Source organism: Myotis yumanensis, unplaced genomic scaffold (genome assembly GCF_028538775.1).
Source record: "Myotis yumanensis isolate MYYU_CA2020_CCGP unplaced genomic scaffold, mMyoYum1.0.hap1 SCAF_10, whole genome shotgun sequence".
Classification (NCBI taxonomy): domain Eukaryota; kingdom Metazoa; phylum Chordata; class Mammalia; order Chiroptera; family Vespertilionidae; genus Myotis; species Myotis yumanensis.
The window spans coordinates 33313352-33336727 of record NW_027223761.1 but is presented as its reverse complement, the minus strand read 5'-3'; the positions used below and the strand labels follow the sequence as shown (position 1 = coordinate 33336727).

At 38.9% G+C, this 23376-nt stretch overlaps 1 protein-coding gene across 1 annotated transcript in view; it reads right to left on the bottom strand.

Moving 5' to 3' along the window:
* Window positions 1-23376, bottom strand: part of RRAS2 (RAS related 2) — a 78268-nt gene that overhangs the window by 5634 nt on the left and 49258 nt on the right. Inside the window, exons 2-4 of the mRNA XM_070428269.1 lie at window positions 12094-12181; window positions 10118-10220; window positions 9772-9880 (exon numbers count right to left, since the gene is read on the bottom strand). Of these exons, the coding sequence (XP_070284370.1) occupies window positions 9772-9880; window positions 10118-10220; window positions 12094-12181 (300 nt within the window). The remainder of the gene's footprint in view (window positions 1-9771; window positions 9881-10117; window positions 10221-12093; window positions 12182-23376) is intronic.

Genomic DNA, 23376 nt, shown 5'->3' with positions numbered 1-23376 from the left:
ACTATTCCATTTGCAAAGTGTTTTCATCAAATGTTTTTTTTCCTGTCTATTGAGATCATATGATTTTTTCCTTTTTAGTTTGTTGATATGGTGAATTATATTAATTCATTTCCACATGTTAAACCAATACTGCATTCCCCACTTAAGGGATGATGCACTGTCCTTTCCATATATTGTTGAATTCTATTTGTTAAAAATCTCCGTTTTACATCTCTGTTCATGAGAGATGTTGGATTGTAGTTTTCTTACACCTTTGTCTGGTTTTAGTATCAGAACAATGCTGCTTCATATGATGAGTGGGACAGAATTCTCTCTTCTTCAATTTTCTGGAACAGTTTCAGCAAAATTGTTTCTATATAATTCACTAAAGATCCCATCTAGGTTTGTGGTTTTGTTTGAGGGAAAGTTCTTACAACAAATTAAATTTATTTTATCGATACAGTACTGTTCAGGTTGAGTGAGCTTTGGTAATTTGAGCCTTCCAAGGAATATGTCTATTTCATCTAACATGTATAAAATTATTAGTTTATTAGTATGAAGTTGTTTATAGTATTTCTTCACTACTTCTTAAATATTTATATATTTATAAGATCTGAAGTGATGGTATCTTTCCCATTACTGATGTTGGTAATTGTGTCTTCTCTCCTTTTTACCATTCTAGCCAGATTTGTCACTGACCTTCTAAAAATCAGATTGGGGGTTTTTCTCTGTGTTTTCTATTTTCCATTTCATTGCTTTCCATTCTTCTGATCAGTATGGCTTTAACTTACTCTTTTTCTTTTAGTTTTTAAGGTGGAAGTCATTGCACTGAGACCTTTCTTTCCTAATAAAAGCATTTAGTCCTATAAACTTCTTTACATACTTCTTCAGCAGGTCCCAAAATTTTGATATGTTGTTTTAATTTTCGTTCAGTTTATAATGCTTTGTAATTTCCCTTTGGGTGTTTTTTGTTTTTTTTATCAAGGATTTGAAGTATGTAGTTTCCCCATATTTGGAGATTACTTAGATTTCCTTTTTATTGATTTCCAATTTAATTCCACTATGGAATTAAAACAAAATATATGCTGTCTCATTAGAATCCCTTTAAATTTATTGAGATTTGTTCTGTGATCCACTCTCATTTCAAAAGATGTGCATTCTGCTATTGTTAGGTCAAGTGTTCATTAAATGTCATTAAGGATAAGTTGTTTGATAGTGTTGTTCAAGCCACCTATATATCTCACTATTGATTTTCTTTCTGCTTGCTCGGCCAACTAGTGAGAGAGGGGTGCTGAAATTTCTGACTCTTAGTATAAATATGTCCATTTCTCTTTGTAGTTCTTTCAATTTTTGCTTCAAGAATTTTGAAGCTGCTATCAGGTACATGAATATTTAGGATTGTTATGTTCTCTTGATGAATTAACTTCTTTATCATTATGACACAATCCTCTTTATTCCTGGTAATATTATTTGCTATGAAATCTACTTTGATATTTATAGAGCCATTTCAACTGTGTGTTTTTTTATGTTTTTATTGATTTTTTAGAGAGAAGGGAGAGGGAGAGAGAGAAAAAAAGAGAGAGAAACATCGATCAGCTACTTCCTGCATGCACCCCAACCAACCAGGGAACAAACCTACAACTCATACGTATGCCCTGACCAGGAATTGAACTGGCGACTTTTTGGTGCATAGGACGAGCCACACTGACCAGGGCCAACTGTTTTATCATTAGTGTTACAATGGTATATTTTAGTCCAACCTTTTATTTTTAACCTATTTGTGTCTTCACATTTAAATTAGATTTCTGGTAGGGTCTTGCTTTGTTTATCCAATCTGACAATATCTGCCTTTCAGTTGAGGTGTTCACACTATTTACATTTATTTTATTTTTTTAAAACATATTTTATTGATTTTTTACAGAGAGGAAGGGAGAGAGACAGAGAGTTAGAAACACCGATGAGAGAGAAACATCGATCAGCTGCCTCCTGCACATCTCCTACTGGGGATGTGCCCGCAACCCAGGTACATGCCCTTGACCAAAATCGAACCTGGGACCTTTCAGTCCGCAGGCCGACGCTCTATCCACTGAGCCAAACTGGTTTCGGCACACACTATTTACATTTAATGTTATTGTTGATATAGTTGAATCACCTTGAAATTTGTTTCTTGTCCATCCTATTTGTTCTTTGTCCTACATTTCCTTTTTCTGCCTTGTTGTGGATTAACTGTGTTTTTTTAATGATTCCATATTATTTCCTATGTTGATTAATGAACTGCATACTTATTATGTTATTTTAATGATTGCTTTAGAGTTTATAATACACATTTTCACTCATCGCAATCTAATTCAAATGACATTGTACCACTTCATGTATAGTAAGAATCTTATTACAAAATGAGTATGTTTCTCCCTTCTGCCTTTTTTTATTACCTTTTACCTCACAATACATTGTTATTATTCTTGCTTTGAACATTCAATTGTTTTAGAGATTTAAATAACAAAAGTAATTTACATTTGTCCACATAATTACCATTTCTGGTGCTCTTCATTTCTTTGTATAGATCCAGATTTCCATTTGGTATAATTTCTCTTCTTTTATTTTTCTTATAATACAGGTCTGCTGGTAATGAATTCTTTCATTTTTTGTATACCTGGGAAAAGTCTTTTTTTCCACCTTCATTTTTAAAATGAATGTTTAGTGGATATTGAATTCTAGGCAGCAGTTTTTTCTTTCAGTACTTCAAAGATGTTGGGTGACTCCAGTCTGATTTGCATTGTTTCCCATGAGAAACTATGACGACTGGTCACATCTTTATCTTCACTCCTCTTGTCATTTTTCAGATTCTCTCTTTATCTCGAGTTTTAAACAATTTCATGATAATATGCCTTATTGTCATTTTCTTCATACTTCTTGTACTCACGGTTTGCTGAGCTTCTTAGATATACAAGTTTATGGTTTTCATCAAATTTAAAAATTTGTCATCCTTTATTTTTGCTGTTAATCTCAGACATTGTAGATCTAATTTCTGGGAGTTCTATTTTGATCTTGATACATCTTCATGTCTATAGTTAACATATTTAGTCTTTTCTCTAGCTCCTTTAATATAGGAATATGTTTTAATGTCTGTGTTCACTAATTATGTTATCTGTGTCATTTCTGGGTCTGTTTCTATTCACTATTTTTTTTTCCTATTATGAGTCATATTTTCCTGCTTCTTTACATGCCTAGTAATTTTTGAGTGAATGGTTGGGTACTGGACTTTGACCTACTAAGTTCTGGATAGTTTGTATTCCTATAAATGTTTTGAGCCTTCTTTTGAGATTCAGTTATTTGGGAAGTTTGATCCTTTTTGTTATACAGTGCCAGAACAGCATTTAGTCTACGGCTAATTCTGCCCCACTAGTGAAACAAAACACCATTCAATACTCCAAGAATTATGAGGTTTTCCACTCAGACCAATCAGATTATGAATTATTTCTGACCCTATCTGAGCTCAAGGCATTGTTCGCTCTAATCTTTTCAGGTAGTTTGTTCTCCCAATTTAATAAATTCCATTCCCCAAATTCAGCAACCTCAATGAAATACCATTAAGTTATTATTACATTAATGCATATACATCTAACAAGTACTTCATAACACTTTATACCCTGTTGTGTTCCAAAAGGGTGGCAGGCAGGTTTCAAGTTTATGTAATTTTTAAATTTACCCTTCCTCTCTTCAAAATAGCATATGTACCATAAGACCTATGGTTTTGAAATATAAACCAATCTGATTTAGCAATCAATTAACAAGTAAGGAAACCAAGTAAGAAAGTTTCATGAAGCCAAGAATTTAGAAAACATATATTTTTTAAATGTCCTTTAAAAATAAATTGACATGGTAAATTCCTTCCTATAAAAATATCCTCATGTTGTCACAAATTCTGTTCCTTATCTCTGGAAGAGACCTCCCAACTCTATACTCTTAATTTGTTTCTTACTAATACTTTAAGACTGAAACAATCAGCAATTTCTCCTTAGTGTGGATGTTGTTTTAGAAGAGCCTGCCAGGACTCCCGTCACACCTGTCGTGGCTGTGCTAAGGTTAACACACTACACTACACTGTAATTTTTGGTTTAGGCATTGTGTTCTTTGTAGCTAGGGAATAAGGAATACTTGTCTTTGTAAATCAAGAGCCTAGAAGAGGCCAAACCGGTTTGGCTCAGTGGATAGAGCGTCGGCCTGCGGACTGAAGGGTCCCAGGTTCGATTCCGGTCAAGGGCATGTACCTTGGTTGCGGGCACATCCCCAGTGGGGAGTGTGCAGGAGGCAGCTGGTCGATGTTTCTCTCTCATCGATGTTTCTAACTCTCTATCCCTCTCCCTTCCTCTCTGTAAAAAAATCAATAAAATATATTTTTTAAAAAAAAGAGCCTAGAAGAGTGCAAAGTAGTTAACTAAATAAACATATGTTAGTGAATATGACCAATCAAGTAACTACACCTTGAAATAAAAGATGATATAGGGCCCTGACCGGTTTGGCTCAGCGGATAGAGCGTCGGCCTGTGGACTGAAGGGTCCCAGGTTCGATTCCAGTCAAGGGCATGTACCTTGGTTGCAGGCACATCCCCAGTGGGGGGTGTGCAGGAGGCAACTGATCGATGTTTCTCTCTCATCGATGTTTCTAACTCTCTATCCCTCTCCCTGCCTCTCTGTAAAAAATCAATAAAATATATATATATTTTAAAAAGATGATATAGGGAGAAAAGTAAAAATAAATATTCGAGACAAGTTCATCTCAACAACTTCCTTTATTAATAGAAATTTGACTGGGGAAGGAAAATATGTATCCTTAAGAATTTTCTATTTGTCTTTCCGCTCAATTATTCTTCAAAAAGGTAGTTTGCCTTATCCCCCCTGCATAATGTAATTCAGCTAGTAGGAACAGCAAATGACCTGTCTTTATAGACAGTAAGAAAATTAACAAATTAATGGTCTAGATGATAAAACAATCCCACTGCTAAGACTGTGTATGTGCTTAATTTATTTATTTTTAAAGCATGGTCTCACACCACTGTCTTCCAGGAATTAAGGTCAGCAAAGTTTGTACAACCATATTTCTGCTCAAGAACTCTCTAACCACATATAAAGTTGCTGTCAAGCTCACTGGTGTAGCCTAATTTTAACTGAGTGGAAATAGCATTGCTACCACCAACACAAAGAAAATGAACATCACGTGGAACAAAGCGAAGCCACAGCACTGTGAAGCCAGAAATTGACAGAAGCTTGAAGGCTCGCAAACAAGGCTTTCTCAGAGGTTCCTCAGAGACTTTTATAAAGATGCCAAATACTCAGCCTTATCCCCTGGATATTCTGATTTGGGAGGTCTGAGCCCTATCTAGAAATGTTTTGTTTTAAACAACTGAAGTGAATCTGCTGCAACAAATTCACTGATCTACATTTAGAAACCTCCAGGGAGACTATTCCAAGGCACAATGTATAGTAGCAGAAATCCACAATATTATGAACTTATGTAATATTACATATTTCCAAAGAGAGAAGACCAAATTGGGAATGATGAGAGCAACTTTATTAAAACAAACTGGGTTTAAATGGAACAGACCACAGCACTTGTAATACTTATTTAGGGATGTGTGTAGTTAATGAATAACCTAAGTTTACAGAAGCAAAACTTGTTTTTCAAATCTATTATGTAGAAAGAGTCATTACATTAATACCACATCTTGATTCGTTGATGCCGATTCATTCATTCAGCAAATATTTACTGAGTGCATCTTTGTTCTATGTGCTAAGGATAAAGCATGAACAAAACCAACAGGTGGAAACTGAGAGGCCCTCGGTGCTCGTACTTCAAGTCAACAGTTGACAAACCTTTGAGATGCAGTCAAGGCACGAACAGGTAAGGCTAGAAGACCCTTGCTCTATTGTTAGAGGGGGATGAGTTCTTTGTCCTGGGAGGCGGCAGGGGCACACTGTGGTCCAGGTACTGACAAACAAGAGGAGTTAGCACATTTAGGTAGCTATTATTATAAGTGTAATGAGTTCCTTTATTGTTTTTTTTTATATATATATATATTTTTTTTTTTTTTAATTTTGTTATTTATTTATTTTTTGAGAGAGAGAGGAAGGGTGAGGGAGAGAAACAATCGGCAGCCTCCTGCACGGCCCTCACTGGGAGTTGACATGGGCCACTAGCAATTAAACACCTAACGAAGTGGAAAGAAAGGGACAAGCTAAGGCAAGTCAGGGAGGAAAAGGGGGCTAACGACAGTGCATTCTAGACAGAGCTGTCTGAAGGACAAGGAACTTGAAATCGTAGGTTCGTAAAGTCCACAGCCCGAGACCACACACTGCTGTATTAAGTTTCAGCATCAGTGTGCTGTCATACTTACCTACTCTTACATTTTAGCAAGAGCAAGCCAATCAGTTACCTTTGTGTTCTCCCTGAACTTTTGATAGATAGGATAAACAAAATGATCAATGCATCTCTAAGGGATCAGGTATGTGGTAATGCTAAATAACCATTCAAATTCTATAAATCTCTTTCTATAAACTTCAGTGATTTTGTTTTTTCCTACTGCTCTGTTGTCAGTGTCTGGAAAAAGAGTTCAATAAATTTTGAATAGTTGAAAGAACAAGTCTACGGAGATACAGAAGCCAAAGGAAGCAGGCGAAGCTGCTTCTGGCTAATCTCCCCTCCCTCATGGGTTTAGTTTCAGGGGCCAGTGGCAGGAAGCCCAAGGCTGAGCACACACTCAGAGAACATGGGGAACTGGCATTTGCTATCAAAGAGAAAATAGGCTAGAAGCTAGAGAAAGTCCAAAGGATCGTGTCTAAGACAAAGGCAAAAATGAATGAGCTAGGTCAACAACTATGAGTAAGTCTGACTGGTTACTAAGAACCTGGAGATGACCAAAATGTAAGCATTTCTAAAAGGGGGTGGGGGTGGGGGGGGGGGGTGGAGAGAGTTCCTATGGCCTGTCCCGGCTCAGTTGGTAGAGCAATTAAGGGTGCCAAGACATTACAGAACATCACCTTTAATTGTGAAGAGACTTTAAAAAGGTAACATTTCAATTTCAAATGTAGTTGAGTATGGCCCTCAAGGCTGGGAGGCACGTTTGTCCTTGTACATCCCTGGGCCCTAAGACACCCTAGAAAGATAAGGTGGGGAGGAGCCAACAAAGGCCACTGCAGAGGAGAGGAGAAGGGGAGGGAATGGTGTCTCAGAGCTAAGTAAACAGTGTTTCAAAGAGGAGAATGTGAGCAACTGTGTCAAATGTCACTGACATCTGCGTAAGTGGTGACCTTGACTGGGGCACTGCATGCCAGAAGTCAGCGCCAGCAAGAATGGCAGGAAAGAAAGCAGAGGGAGCAAGTGTACAATGCTTTTAAGGAGTTTTGCTATTGAGTGGAGCAGCAAAAAAGCACTTGTAGAGAAATGTCAGATTAAGAACAAGTATTTGCTATCATTCCTTTTTGTTTTAAAGATTGTAGCATGTTGTATGCTAATGGGAATGACCACGCAGGAGAGAAATGGAGCAACTCAAATGAAACAATCACTGGGGTGGTGCCCATGAGCTGGTGAGAAGGAACAGGACCCAGTGCTACAGGAGGGGCTGGTCATACAGAGGTGAAAGGTTTATCCATGTAAATGGGGGAAGGAAGAATTGGTGGGATACATGTGCACTGAGGTTAGTTCATGTGGAGATCAGACATGTAGAAACTTCTCAGTGAAACAGAAAAATATCACTCATACAAACTAAGAGGAAGGGGAAGAAAGTGTTGTAAGTTTAAGAATGAGAAAGTAGATATCAAGCTATATTACCAAGCCACGATTCTCAAAACTGCCTGGTACTGGCACAAGAACAGACATATAGACGAATGGAACAGAACAGAGAACCCAGAAATCAACCCAAGCCATTATATTCAATTAATATTTGACAAAGGAGGCAAGAGCATACAATGGAGTCAAGACAGCCTCTTCAATAAATGGTGTTGGGAAAATTGGACAGATACATGCAAAAAAATGAAACTAGACTACCAACTTACACCATATACAAAAATAAAATCAAAATGAATAAAGGACTTAAATGTAAGACGGGAAACCATAAAAATCTTAGAGGAATCCACAGGCAGCAAAATTTCAGGCATATGCCGAAGCAATATCTTCCCCAATACAGCTCCTAGGGCAATGGAGACTAAAGAGAAAATAAACAAATGGGACTACATCCAAATAAAAAGCTTCTGCACAGCAAAAGAAACCATCAACAAAACAACAAGAATGCCCACTGCATGGGAGAACATATTTGCCAATGTTATGTCTGATAAGGGTTTAATCTCCAACATTTACGGGGAACTCATACAACTTAACAAAAGGAAGATAAACAACCCAATTAAAAAATGGGCAACGGACCTAAATAGATACTTTTTGAAAGAGGACATACAGAAGGCCAAGAGACATATGAAAACATGCTCAAAGTCACTAAACATCCAAGAGATGCAAATCAAAACAACAATGAGGTACAATCTCACACCTGTCAGAATAGCTATCATCAACAAATCAACAAACGAAAAGTGCTGGCGAGAATTTGGAGAAAAAGGAACCCTCATGCACTGCTGGTTGGGAATGCAGACTGGTGCAGCCACTGTGGGAGACAGTATGGAGTTTCCTCAAAAAGTTAAAAATGGAACTCCCATTTGACTCAGGGATCCCACTGCTAGAAATATATCCCAAGAAACTAGAAACACCAATCAGAAAGGATACATGCACCCCTATGTTCATAGCAGCACCATTAACAATAGCTAAGATTTGGAAACAGCCTAAATAACCATCAGCAGATGAATGGATTAAAAAACTGTGGCATATCTACACAATGGAATACTACACTGCTGTGAAAAGGACGGAACTCCTATCATTTGCAACAGCATAGGTGGATCTGGATAGCATTATGCTAAGTGAAATAACTCAGTTTGAGAAAGATAAATATCACCTGATCTCACTCATTTGTGGAATATAATGAACAACATAAACTGATGATCAAAAACAGATCCAGAGACAGGGAAGCATCAATCAGACCATCAAACCTCAGAGGGAAGGCATGGGAGGGTGGGGGTAAGGAGGAGAGATCAACTAAAGGACTTGTATGCATGCATGTAAGCCTAGCCAATGGACACAGACAACAGGGGGGGTGGGGGCATGAGGGCAATGGAGGAATAAGGACACATATGTAATACCTTAATCAATAAAGAAAATTTAAAAAAAAAGAATTAAGTTAGTATAAACCAGCCTGCAACTAAATACTGAAAATATTCTTTTCTTGCTGGTTACTAGTGGTAGAGCTAGCCAATGTGAAAAATTAACAGAAAATTCGGTCATTAACGGGACTTAGAAAAAAAAATCAAATCCTGTCATTTAAATCAAATCCACTCTCTACAAGAAAGTAATTTAGCGCTAATAATGAATAAATTAGGCCTTTGGGGGTAATTTTAAGAATGTCTAACTAAATTAGAGCTTTGGATGTTACCCAAGAAATTATAACATATGAACTGGAGCTAGTACAAATACTTGCAGGTTTATACAGTCCACTAAAGCTCTGTGCAAAAAAATGTGAAAACTTAATTTCCCCAAATCTACTACCTTTTTATTTCTTACCTATTGTGACTTCTATAAACAGTGTGCTGTGTCAAACAGCACAGTTTTCCTATCATGGCACTTTCAATTGTTGCATTAAATACATCCACTCACTTACATAAAAACAACTGTTTTCCCAAATGCAAAATTCCTTCTCACCTGTCTCTGATGATCCAGATCTGCTTTGTTACCAATTAAAATCATTGGAAACTCATCACGATCCTTTACTCTGAGAATCTGTCTTTGAAACTTATAGATCTCTTCAAAACTAAAAAAAGAAAAACAATTAATTTGGCCAAGGAGCAGCATATGTCCCATGTCCCATTTAATACTCTATTTCTTTTTCTTTCTAAAAACCAGAAAATCCAAATTCAATAAAACAGTGGTCTAGACCAGTGGTCGCCAACCTTTCGGACCTCATGGACCATCAGTGGTCCGGGGACCACCGGTTGGAGACTGCTGGTCTAGACTGAAGAGAGATCTCCATTTTAATATTGGTACAAACCTGCCTCTATCTGTGACTGAAAAGACCAACAGGAAACCCTCGCCAGTTCGCATATACTGTTCTCTCATAGCTCCAAACTCTTCTTGTCCTGCTGTATCTAGAACTAAAGAAAAAACAACAACTGTAACTGTGTCCATGTTTTCAATGTAAAAATTGCCTCCCACAAAGGCAGGTCCAATTAATGTGAGTCCTTCAGAGCATGTCATACTTAGTATGATAAAGAAACCGTTTGGCTCGGTTCTGGTCAAGGGCATGTACCTTGGTTGCGGGCACATCCCCAGTAGGGAGTGTGCAGGAGGCAGCTGAATCGATGTTTCTAACTCTCTATCCTTCTCCCTCTCCCTTCCTCTCTGTAAAAATCAATAAAATATATTTTTTTAAAAAGAAATGGAATTCTTCTCCTCCTAGTACTTTATTCTCAATATGAAAGACATATATATTCTAATGGCAGCCAGTTTCAGAATTACCTTCATCAGCACAGGTTGATTTTGTAGTTAGAATATATTAGCATACCAATTACAAGGTTAAAAATATCAAATACATCTAGGCAGTTGGAGTCGGATAACCTCTGAATTCATTTGAATGTTTATTTCCTCCATGGAAAGAACTGGAAAAGATACCTATAAATTCAAAAGGAAACTCTGCTTTACACCCCAAACACCATACTTCAAGTGCAGGTGCTAATGTTTCCTTCATCTCTGTGAAAGAAAGGACTGTACTAGTCAAAGGGACAGGGCTTTCTTTTGTGGAGAGGTGAAGTGTTAGCCAAGCAAAAAAAATATTTGCTAAAGCCTCTGTGCTATAAATTCTAAGCAAGTTAACAAATATTGAAGCTCTTCTTTATTTACTTCACCTAGTGTAAGCTTTACCAAAAGGTAGTACAAGAAAAAGAAAATCCTTGGATATTCTAAATTACAATTCCAGCTGCCAGAGAGTGAGAGAGACGGTCAGTCTGTGGACCAGGACTGACAAAAGACGGCTCACATTCCAGTGTATCTGCTGGGATTTAGGATTAATTTCCAGGTGGCTATTCCCACGATTACCCAAAAGAGAGAATAGCGGGGCGCCACAGAACCCCAGGAGCCCCCAATTCTTTTTTTAAAAAATATATTTTATTTATTTTTTTACAGAGAGGAAGGGAGAGAGATAGTTAGAAACATCGATCAGCTGCCTCCTGCACACCCCTGACTGGGGATGTGCCCGCAACCAAGGCACAGCACATGCCCTTGACCGGAATCAAACCTGGGACCCTTCAGTCCGCAGACCGACGCTCTAACCACTGAGCCAAACCAATTAGGGCCCCACTTCTTATTTACACATGAATTTTCAAATCTGCTATCCACCGCTAACCCACGGGAGCCGACGCCTCTTCCTTGGACTCCTTGGGCCTATCCCAGAACTAGCCCGCTTCACTTTCTCCCATCCCCTTGGTCTATAGGCAATGGAAATCCTTTTCAGAATGACTTACATCTTTCTCCCCCACACCTAATGTATTAACCACTTGCAAAACTCTGGATGACGTGCTATCTTCCCCCTCCCCCCCCCCACCCCCCCAGCCATGCTGTTGGTAGCGAAGGCTCCATGCCCCAAGACTGGCCTTTTTTTTTTTTTCCTGCTAGCAATGGCCTAATAAAGCCTTTTTAGGCCATAGAAGCTAAAAATTTTTTAACTAACACTAGAAAGAGCTAAAACCTCACATGTTTTTCCCAAATAGCCCAATAAACACAACTTCAAGTTATAATGTTATAGGACTAGTTTCCCCACAACAAGATCAATCCAGGTGCTGTTTTACCTTACATTTATTGAGGAATATTTAAATTACCCAATGTTCAGATTTATCAATTAAAACGTAAGAAAGAGACAGGCTTATGTGTAAGATTATCTAATATTTCTATTATATTTAACCTAGAAAAACGTCAGAGCTTAGTTTTTAAAAATAGGATATATGAACTATCAAATAAAGGAAGATTACTTACTATCTAGCCGGGCCGCTCTGTCATCTATCACGCACTGCTTTGTGTAGGAATCCTCGATGGTTGGATCATAATCCGTCACAAAATAGGACTGTAAGAAAAATTACCTTGTTTTAAAATTCATGTCTGCCTAAACAAGTACCAATGTAACTTTATCAAATCCCACATATCCAGAATTAATCAAAATATTTTCATTGTATTAAGGCTTATCGCTACTATGTCAATTCCCCATTAAATGAAGCAGCTTTCAAATGGAGAAAAAAAAATTAAGTATCTGAATTGTCATATCTGAAATACGCAAGAAGACCATAAAACATCTGCAGGTTGTTCTCATAATTAACTTATATATACACCTAAGAATCTAGCTATCAAGAAAAACTAAGAAAACACAATAAATTAAAATTCAGGTCTATCTGCAACCCGACTGTAAGCATCAGTCCTAAGAAAAAGTAGTTGAAACAAACGGAGACAACAAAAAGAGAGGCCTCGAAGACTGCATGTCCCGCTTCTTTTCTCATGCCTCGTCTTAGTCTTTTCACCGGCCTTGAATAATATTATCATAAGAAACACGACTTCGGGATTCTTTCATTTATGGGGATCTCAACTTATTCTTTCACTGATATTCTTGTTGTTATCTTAATTTCAATTTCCCTCTTCCGTTAGCAAAGCCTCCCAATTGTTATCCTCTGAAATCATCCCCAGCAGGAAGCACAGTTCAGGTAGCAGTCAGAAGGGAAGCGTCTTAGTGAACCAAATAAATGTCTGTGTATTATATTTCAGTGTGTTTTTTTTTAAAGATTTTTAACAAGGAAACAACAGCAACCACAAAAATCTGAGAGAGACTTAGTTGCCTATTCTTACAGAAGAGCACTAACTAGGACACTGACATCACCCTGTTCTGCTATCTCCTTCACTCCCCTCCCACTGGCTCATTACAAAATCTGAGGGAATGACTTGGAGGAAGGCAGTTCACCGCTAAGAACCAACGCCAGAGGTGTTCAGCCGTTGTTCAGGCAAAGGTTCTTGGCAGCAGGACCTGCTTGGCTCCAGGGACACAGCGTTCTTAAGTGACAGCCCTGGGCATGGCGACCTATGCAAACTCCAAAAAGCTACGCAGACACAGGCACTCTGCACAGGACACTGAAGAAACCCCTGGTTTGAGGAGGGCGGGGTAGAAAGGGTGAGAACAATGATCTGCTTGCTACCATGACTTTACATATTTATTTTATTTTTGAGGGAGACCTGCCACAGTTATATTTTAGGGTTAACTTCAACCATAGAATTCAGTATCCATAATCCTACTTCCCAATTGATGGTTTCACTTAAATGCATAATTTATTAAACAAAGTCTGTAAAAGAAACATTTACCAACAGGAGCAGCTTGGAGTAGAAAGCCATTTCCATCACTACCCCATTCCCCATTTAAAAATAAACAGATATCAAAACAATCCTGAACTCACTTCTTGGCACCCACACCTCTTCAGAAAGTAAATACAACTGGCAACAATATTCTTTGTACCGACTACTCTAAACAACTTAAAACTGCAGCCTTTCGCCAAGCAAGTGGGATAAAGCACGCTGTTTATATATTTTTAAGATTAGTTTCCTGAAACATGTTTCTCCACAGCAATCTGATACCTCTTGCCATTCTTTCATCTCACAAACCTGAATTTCATTTGAGTATTCCCAGCTTATGCCTAAATGCCCTAAAATGTGCCCACTGTTGTTCCCACTTTGTCTGAAAATATAATGGACAAATATTAACTATATTTTTCAAATGTCCAGGTCATGCATAATAGCTAGAGTTCTTTCAATGAGAGGGGTTCTTTTTGCATTGTGAAACCAAATTAAAACATTACCACTTTTAGGAGACTTGTAGTTTAAGCAACTTTGAGGGCCATTAAAATAAATTTAGTGGCTGTGGAAGTTTCATGTTTTCTTTGGATGTCTTAGTTCCTGAAACAATCTTAATGTTGTAAAAAGTTTGCCACTTTATTAACACTGGCAAGCACTTATTCCATTCATATTAATTTTTAAGACAAACTAATTTTGGAGTTTCCGGATATTTAGGTCCACATTTCATCTATATTGTGTCCTGTTTTCAAAAGTTGTCTGTAGAGCCCATCGTCTTACTATATATGTAGACTTTAAAGAGTCATCCTTACTGAAAAGCATCTTCTTGTCTCATAGAGATCCATCCTAAGGAACACTGTTAGATCAAGGGCCTCAAGATCTGGGCAAGACAGAGCTTTGGCTATAAATCCTGTTTCCTTTCCTTGCTGCAAGTAAATCAAACTACCTTGTGACAACTATATCTCATTCTTGAACAGAACACCCCAAGTGGCGAGCCCCTTGAGTTCAGTAACAACATCACTCTGGACATGGCTGTCACAAAACCAGAGGCCCTCTTTCCGGAACTTTCATAATTCTAATAAGCCACAGCTCAGAATATGCCTAAAACAGGCATTCATCATGTGCAGGTAACAAACAGAATCATCACCTCCCACCATAAAGACATAACATTTTTGTTGTTTAAACTTGGGTACCAGATATTTGATCACCAACAAGAAATCAGGCTCTGATGAAGGGCAGTCCTGGATTGAAGTCTAACTCAATTTGCTAGCTGTGGAACTGGAGGCAAATGACTTTACCTTTCTAACCTTTAGCATCTATAAAATAGGACAGCGACAAAACCTGGTGGAACCGGTAAAATGAAGTCATGCATATAAAGTGCCAAGGCATGCTGATGGTTCATAAACATTAACCATAATATTATTTTTGTCACATGGTTAGATGGTATGAACTAGTGTTTTTATTCAAGTCTATAGACTTGCTAATCCCAAGAACAACTGTAATAATTCCAATCCTAGTTATACCACAGACCAACCATGGGACTTGGTATTCAAAATGTTGTGAACCAAAAATAAAAGCTACCCTCACCCCACCTGGGATTCTGGAAATATTTTCTGGATCTGAGCTGTAACTGCCAAATATATACGTATGTAAAAATTCATCAAGCTGTACATTTAAGGTATGTATACTTTTTTGCACGATACAAATGATACCTTTCTAAATTGCATAAATTAATGGTTGGATTAAATGGTGCCTTTGTTGCTTATATGATTCAGTACTTTGTTTACACAGTATGCAAAGCCTTCTAGTTTGATCTGTGTTATTCACCATTCAGACTTATTTTTCACTACTTGAAATCCTTCAGTCAATTGCTCTTGCTCTCATTCATTTGCTCAACAATTATTTATGGAGCATCACAGGGACAAAGTCCCTACTTTCAGAGCCCACTGCTTTTTGCACAACATGCAGTAATTGTGCTGTGATTAGAGGAGAATAAGGAGTGTTAAATGTACTGGCCAAAGTACAGAAACAGCATGAAATGCCAATACCATGCTTGTTCAGAATGCAACAAAATTTAAGGGGTTAATACTGCAGTGCCTAATGCACAGGAACTATGTATACATTCACCTATAAACACAGAGCCCCTGCAATTTGCCAGAAAAGAAAACAGTCTGTCTACTGAAGTTGAAATGTTACCTACCACAGTCCAGAAAGGATATTCTGTAGCAGAAAGCAAGGAAAACTGGAGTATGGTATTGCACTGTGGAAGATAGTAGAGGTTCAGGCAAGGGCAGGAAAGAATTGGACTAAAGAGTCCAGAAAAACACAGTGAAGGGGGTAAAAGGGGGGGGTGGGCGGAAATATGTGTTTTCTTGGTATCACAGGAAAGGATGCATGGAGAAGGATCCTAGCCAGAAAGAAAGGAAGTGCTCCTTCCAAAGGGCAGGATGCCTTCCAGGTAGTAAGAAGGGCAAATGGACTTAAGTCTCTTTAAGGATGTTAGGAGGCGTGGAGCAAAGTTAGGATTAGGGAAGCTAGCCCATTCAGACAGGGAGATCTATTTCCCCAGATAAAATCTGGGGAAGCCCTTAATAATGCAAAAGTGTTAACGCTGTGATAGCAGGAATATTCGATTATATGCCACTAGATTGCTTGGCCAACTCACTATCTTCCCATTCAAAGAAGCTGCCTTAGGAAAGAAAAGAAGGGGGAAGGGAAGGAATGAAAATGATACTACTTCTGCATTCAGTGGGCAAGAGTGACAACCCACTTTCTCCTGCCGCCAAGCTACTGATGAAAGTGTAGTTCCCAAGCACTGCCACAGAGCGGTGCCTGGTCTATGTCCTGGGACAGGTAGGTAGAGGCTGGGAACTCAGTGAAGCCACCACACTGGTTAAGTCCACTACCCTTGTATTTAAAAAGGACAGAAGGCTAGACCGACCAGGCCACTGATGAGTTTAAACCAGTGACAGAGCATTTCTGAGCACAGCACCATCCTCAGGAGTCCTGCAGTCCTCTAGAAACATGGGGTCAGAAAGGGGAGGGGGAAAGAAGAGAGCAGGGGAAGGAAATAGTTGAAACCATGTAGAAAAACATTGCTAACTACTGAATCTGGGTAATGTGTATATGAGAGTATATTTTACTATTCTCTCTACTTTTGCATATATTTGCCAATTTTCATATGAAATTTATTTTTTTCAATCTGGTGGTAGCACCGAAGTACTATAGAAAGGGTCAAATCAAGGGATGAAAGGATGCTTTTCAACTGAGCTTTCACCTCATTGTATTCAAAACCAAATTGCCTAGAAGCCTAAAAATTTTTTTCTTGGTCAGAATATTTTCCAGTTTTCTTTATATATTTTTTACTTTTACCATCCATCCTTTCCCCCACTCCAACAATATAAACTCCATGGGGGCACAGATTTCTGTCAGAGGTAACGTGACTTCCCTAGCACTTAAAACAGCAAATCGCTGGCAGATCCAGCACTAAAATCAAAGTTTGCAGGCTCTTTGGCCAAAGCTCCTTCTGCTTCACTTATTCTGCCTTTCGAAAGTTAAATGACTCTCAAACTCATCTCCATTCCCTCCTCCATTACATCCATTAAAAAAAAGGAAGTATCTTCAATTACAAGAAGAGCAGTCATCCTTTATTTAGCATTTAACATGTGGTAAGCAGTTTATAACATTACATTTTATTATGTGATACATACAATATTTTCCTGATTAATTTTTACAACAAGGTTGTCTGTGGCTCCTTCAGAGAGCTGGAGTGGGGAGAGTAGGAGGGGTTGGAAAGGCTGCACCAATGAAACCTGATGTCCATGCTCTCTCACGAGGGCCTGTGGGTTTCCTGGAAGAGTCCCTGTGTGGAACCCGCCCTGTGCAATCCCAGGACTTAAATGAGGCTGTTTACACCTCCCATTCTCAGTCCGTGGGGTTTCATGGGCACCTCTCCTCCTGGGCTACATCATCTCCAGGTGGCCATGCTCAGCGCCCCTTTCAGAAGCTTTCCGCTGGTTCCATCCAGAAGCTCTGGGAAAAACTGCTGTTTTTTGACGTTCAGGTGGCTAACTCCAGGGTGGGGCAAGAATAGGTTTACAGATGCTCATAGGGAAAAAAATGCAATCATTAATAAATAATAATACAAGAACAAACTTTCATGTGTTCACAACTGCAAACCTACTCTTGCCCCACCCTGCACAACCCTCTTTTTTTCTCTCTGCTCTGCTATTGATTCGCATTTGAATCCTTATTCTCCCCAAACAAGAGGATACAGGTGAAGTTCTCAGAATAATTCTGTTAGTGCCTTCCCCATCATCTGGCTTCAATGAAGGGGATTAAGAAAAGCACCATCTCCTCTCCGCTATGTGCGACGGTGGAGAAGGACAAAAAGCACACCGCATACTAACAGCTCTTTCCTGAAATCTTCATCTCAGACCCCTTAACTCTCCACACTGTTATTTCCTGGAGATAAGGTATGGGCTAAATGTGCAAAACCAATTTAAGGTCATATTCCATGCATGTCCTTGGAATATGAGGGTTGGCAACTATTACTTTATTCTCAGCCTTTGGGGCTTCAAGAGAAACTAAAAAAGGTTAGAGTTCTAGTGAAAATCCAGTTATATACGTCCAAGTAGATTTGATGTATCCAAGGTCTATCTCATACTTTTTGGAACTTCCTTGCAAGGGAGTTAAGCAATGTACCTTGTACACAGACCCTCAAAATACTGACTGCTGGAAACTCCAATATTATAAAGATCGCAACAGGGAGTTAAGGATTAATTTCCCAGAGCACAGGAGGGACCTGGTTAGCCACCGGTGGCCTCTATTTGCTAAAACAAGAGCAGCACAAATTCCTCTGGTAACACTCGAGAAGACTGCAGCAACCTCAGGCAGCTGGGAGCCCGAGCCCGGCTCTTCCTGGTGTCACTTCTGAACAGCAGCTGTCAAGTCACAGAGAACCTTTGTTCCCTGCAATACCCTCTCTTATTTTTATGTCAAATGTTTCCAATGTGCTTAATATTCCTTCACTTAAATACTTTTTTTCTGACTGAAATTAGTATTTCATTTAATCTAACGTGTATAATTAATTACAGAGATCTTCATAATGTATCCTCCAGAACTCAAATGCAGAATAATAAAGGCTACACTAAGCCCAGTAATCCTTTTAGTTTCTTTTTAGCAAAACTCAGGCCTCCATGTGACTTCTGGGCAATCTCAGGGATATGTACACCTCATGTAGAAAGTATTTGGTTGCAAATCAATGGGCCTGGTATGCAGCAAGCAAAAGCACAGTACAAAGTCAACTTACAAACTAGTCCTGTTACAAAAGTTTGTTTCTAAGTCAGTTATTTGGTACTCACTCCCCCAGAGAATAATCTGTTTAGCTCCATAGCCAGACCACAAACTACCATTGAAATATGGTGCTGAGCCAGTATTAACCCTGAGTCCAAACCTCTGAAGCAGAATCATTTGACCCTAAAAAGAACTGGGAAGAGGATTTCACTTCCTTTCCCAGAGTACAGAGCCAGCCCTAACCTACACCTACCCTAGCCTCCTCATTATGCCCCAACTGCCCACTACACTCTTAGACTTTAGCCCTGTTCTGAAAACAGTCTAGGTACAAAGCCACTTACCTCTCACCCCGCTGTTCCACTCTCAAATGAAAACTAACAGTTCCCTCAAGAGAGCTAATCTCACCAGAGACACAAGGTGAAAAATTATCAGTCCAAATTAGAGCCCGCTGCAGTCTAAGAAAGATCACCCTGGCCCTTCATGCCCACACCTGCTATTCTAAAAAGCAACATTCAAAACCAAAATGAATCTTTAGTAACATTTTCAGCACAGGTGAGAAAGGAAAAGAAACACTTCAGACTGTGAAGGGAAAATTATTCAGGACTCAACCACCATTTCATGTCGGCTCCCCAAAGGGAGCTTCAGCTTATTCTTCAAAGCTTTTGTCCTTTCAGAAGAAAAGAAAGGTTTTCCTCTTTCCCCTTCCTCCACAATACTACAAAAATGTTTAGTTCATAATACCAGCAGAGTGATTTTTGAAAACTGTCAACATGAGGAAACGGAAGCTGCCATGGCTGCAGCCACTATTCCTATATACAAGCCATTTGCAGGTAAGAAAATACATCACTGCGTATTTATCCTTCAGAGATGGCATATTTAGAAACCATTAAGCAACAATACGCCAGTGGCCTACATCATGCAGCATGAAGTTTATTTCCCTTGCTTGACCTTAATTGTTATTAGTTTGCTTTCATCTCCCAATTATTAGTCTTATTACAACATGTAACACAAAGCCTATATGTTTTAAGGATAAGAAAACAATTTTTTCAAAGCATAATGATAATTGGCACAGAGTAATAGATAAACAGAGAGGGTCTATGTATGATATGTAGACATTCAATAAACATCTCCTGCCATTCCCATGGGAAATTTGAGTAAATCCCATGACACTCCTTTTTTCACACCAAGGCACAGGTCGTTTTTGATTTGTGTCTTTCGGCTCCTGCCTTGACTTGAACTTTGCACTCCTAGGGAATTTCCATATCCAACCCATCCTTTCCATCGGGCACTATTACCTTAGTTAAGTTAGCCTTCCTTACCTCCACCTCTCGTGGACCACAGATGCTTCAACAATAAAAATGCTTGCCTCTGTGGGACCCTTTAGATCAGCGGTTCTCAACCTGTGGGTCGTGACCCCTTTGGGGGTCGAACGACCCTTTCACAGGGGTCGCCTAAGACCATCGGAAAACACATATATAATTACATATTGTTTTTGTGATTCATCACTATGCTTTAATTATGTTCAATTTGTAACAATGAAATTGGGGATCACCACAACATGAGGAACTGTATTAAAGGGTCGCTGCATTAGGAAGGTTGAGAACCACTGCTCTAGATGAAAACATAGACCAGCGGTTCTCAACCTGTGGGTCGTGACCCCTTTGGTGGTCGAACGACCCTTTCACAGGGGTTGCCTAAGACCATCCTGCATATCAGATATTTACATTACGATTCATTACAGTAGCAACATTACAGTTATGAAGTAGCAACGAAAATAATTTTATGGTTGGGTCACAACATGAGGAACTGTATTTAAAGGGCCAGAAGGTTGAGAACCACTGACATAGACCCTGACCTCTATGGGTACTCAATGTCCAGGCTTAACCTGGGTCCTATCTGTGTACCCTTCCTCTCCATATCAGGGTGCTTCCCCACACTGGAGTCCCCGAGGTCCTCTCTGCAGGCTCAGCCCAACCACGCAGACCTCAGGGCCAATACCTACTTCAGGCAGGAAGCAATTTCAATCATTACAAGCCAACATTCAGAGCCTCACCATTGTTAGCTTTGTTATTCGTCTGACCTTGGCAATGCTGATAACTGCTTCTGTTTTATTCCCAAACTTCAATATCACCACTTCTCCTCCCTCTTCTCAAGGATTTTTCCAAACAACAGGTGTTCCAGCTCTTATAATTTGGCTTCTTCGACTCTGAACCCTTATGCTGATAATCTACAAACACAGGTCATTCCTAGAACCAGAGCCTCATTGTTTTTGTTTGTATGTTCATTCATGTTGTAGCATGTATCAGTATTTCAATTCTCATTCCTTTCTATGAGATGCACCATATGGATATACTATATTTATCCATTTACTGGGTGATGGACATTTGAGGGTTTATTTTTTTCATTTTGGCTATTAACAGTGCTGTGATGAAGATTCATGTACACCTCTTTGTGTAAACATGTTTTCATTTTCTTTGGATATATACATAGAAGTGGAATTGCTAGATCACATGGTAAAACTATGTTTAACTTTCTGGGGAACTTCCAGAGTTTTCCAAAGGGGCTGCACCATTTTACATCCCCATCAGCAGTGTTTGAGGATTTCTCAATATCCTCACCAAAACTTGTTACTAATATCTGTCTTTTTTACCCTAGCTATCCTAGTGGGTGTAAGGTAATATCTCTTTGCAGTTTTGATTGGCATTTCCCTAATGGGTTGCTGGTCATCTTCTCACATGCTTATTGGCCATTTTACACCTTCTCTGGAGAAATGTCTGTTCAAATCTTTGCCCACTTTTAAGTTGGGTTGTCTTTTTATTGTTGAGTGTGAGAGTTCTTCATATATCCTGTATACAAATCCCTTCAGATACATGATTTGCAAATATCTTCTCCACAGTCATTAAAGTCTTCCTGACACAAATTAGTACACAGTTCCAAAATCTCAGCCCTGAGCTAAAGTCCTGTTGTCCACAAACAATTTGCCATAATTCCAACTTCCATATACCCAAGTTTGTGGGTAACGTTTGTTCCCGTGCTTCACCAAGCAGTTGTACTATCCACCCACTATGTGGTGGATCTGCTATTCTGACCACTTGCCTAAAACAAAACACCACCGCTCTACCCACTCCTCTAACACCCATCCACCCCCTACCTCAACCCTGAACTTGCCCCATCACACTTCACTCCTCCACCTATATCATGCCCTAGCACAGTCCACTTGTGCCAGTATGTGGAATCACGCTACTTCATCAAATCTAAAATGCCATCAATTGTCAGACCATTATTGTTTTATGTGCCAAGAAAGAATAAAAGCCAAAACAATTAGGACTTGTCTTCGATTATAAAGCATTTCAATGTCAGAGATACTAAAATGTAGGGGGGGGGGGGAATGTGTTTCTTAGAATCAATGACATAGAGTAGTTCTAAACAACTCACTTTGTCAGGTTGGTATTACTATTCCCATTTTACAATGAGATTATTGAAGCTCAATGTTTAAATGACCTACCCAAAGGGCAAAAGTCAGTAGGTTGGTGGAACTGGAATCCAAATTCAGGTCTGACTCCAAAGCAATACTGCTTCCATTATACTTTCTTTAACCTTCCATATTAACATAAAAGCATATAGCATATACCAGTTTAAAAGAGAAATTCTGTTACTCTTAAAATAAGTTATTTTTAAAGTTATAAACTGCCACTGTCAATTAAAAAGACAAAAGTAATTTCATTCAAAGTGAAAACACTCCATTTCTACATTATGAATAAAGGTCTACCCTGGCCAGTGTGGCTCAATTGGCTGGGCGTCATCCCATGCACCAAAAGGTTCAGTTCAATTCCAGTCAAGGCACATGCCGGGGTTGCGGGCTCAATCCCTAGTGGGGAGTGTGCAAGAGGAAGCTGATCAATGTTTCACTCTCGTGACGATGTTTCTCTCTCTCTCTCCCTCCCTCCCTCCCTCCCTCCTTCCCTCCCTCTGACTTCCATTCAGAAAATAAATGGAAAGGAGAAAATAAATAAATAAAGGTCTAAGTATGGCATTATAAAAAATATGTACAGAAATATTCTCTTTGACCTAACAATGTTATTTCTAGAAATTTATCCTACCAATACATCTGTGCCTATAAGAAATGACATGTGTAATTCATTATGCAACTGTTTTTAATTTAAAAGACTGGAAACAACGTTAACTGTCCTTCAGTAAATGAGTGGTTAAATTATGAAACATTCATTCAATATGAATGAAGCCATAAAAAAAAAGACTTCCTGTACTAATATAGAGTAATCTACAAGATACGTTGTTAAATAAATACACACAGTTTACGTATTTCCTTTATGTGTATAAAATGTCTCTGGAAAGACATACAAGAAACTAACCTCAATTACCTGTGGAAAGAACTGGGTTGCTGGGAGACCTGAGTGGGAGGAAAATATTTTTGTAGGTTTTGAAAGCTGAAACCTATGAATGAAAGAGGGAACCGAGGGGAAAGACCTACACAGATTAAATAGAAACTCTTTAGTAATAAAAGGAGCATGAGGAAATATAAGTTCTAGTCCCAGTTCTACAACTAAATGAGTGCTCCTGGGTGAGTCACCCCCTTTCTTGGTTTTGGCTGTACATGAGGAATTTTCTCCTATGAACCCT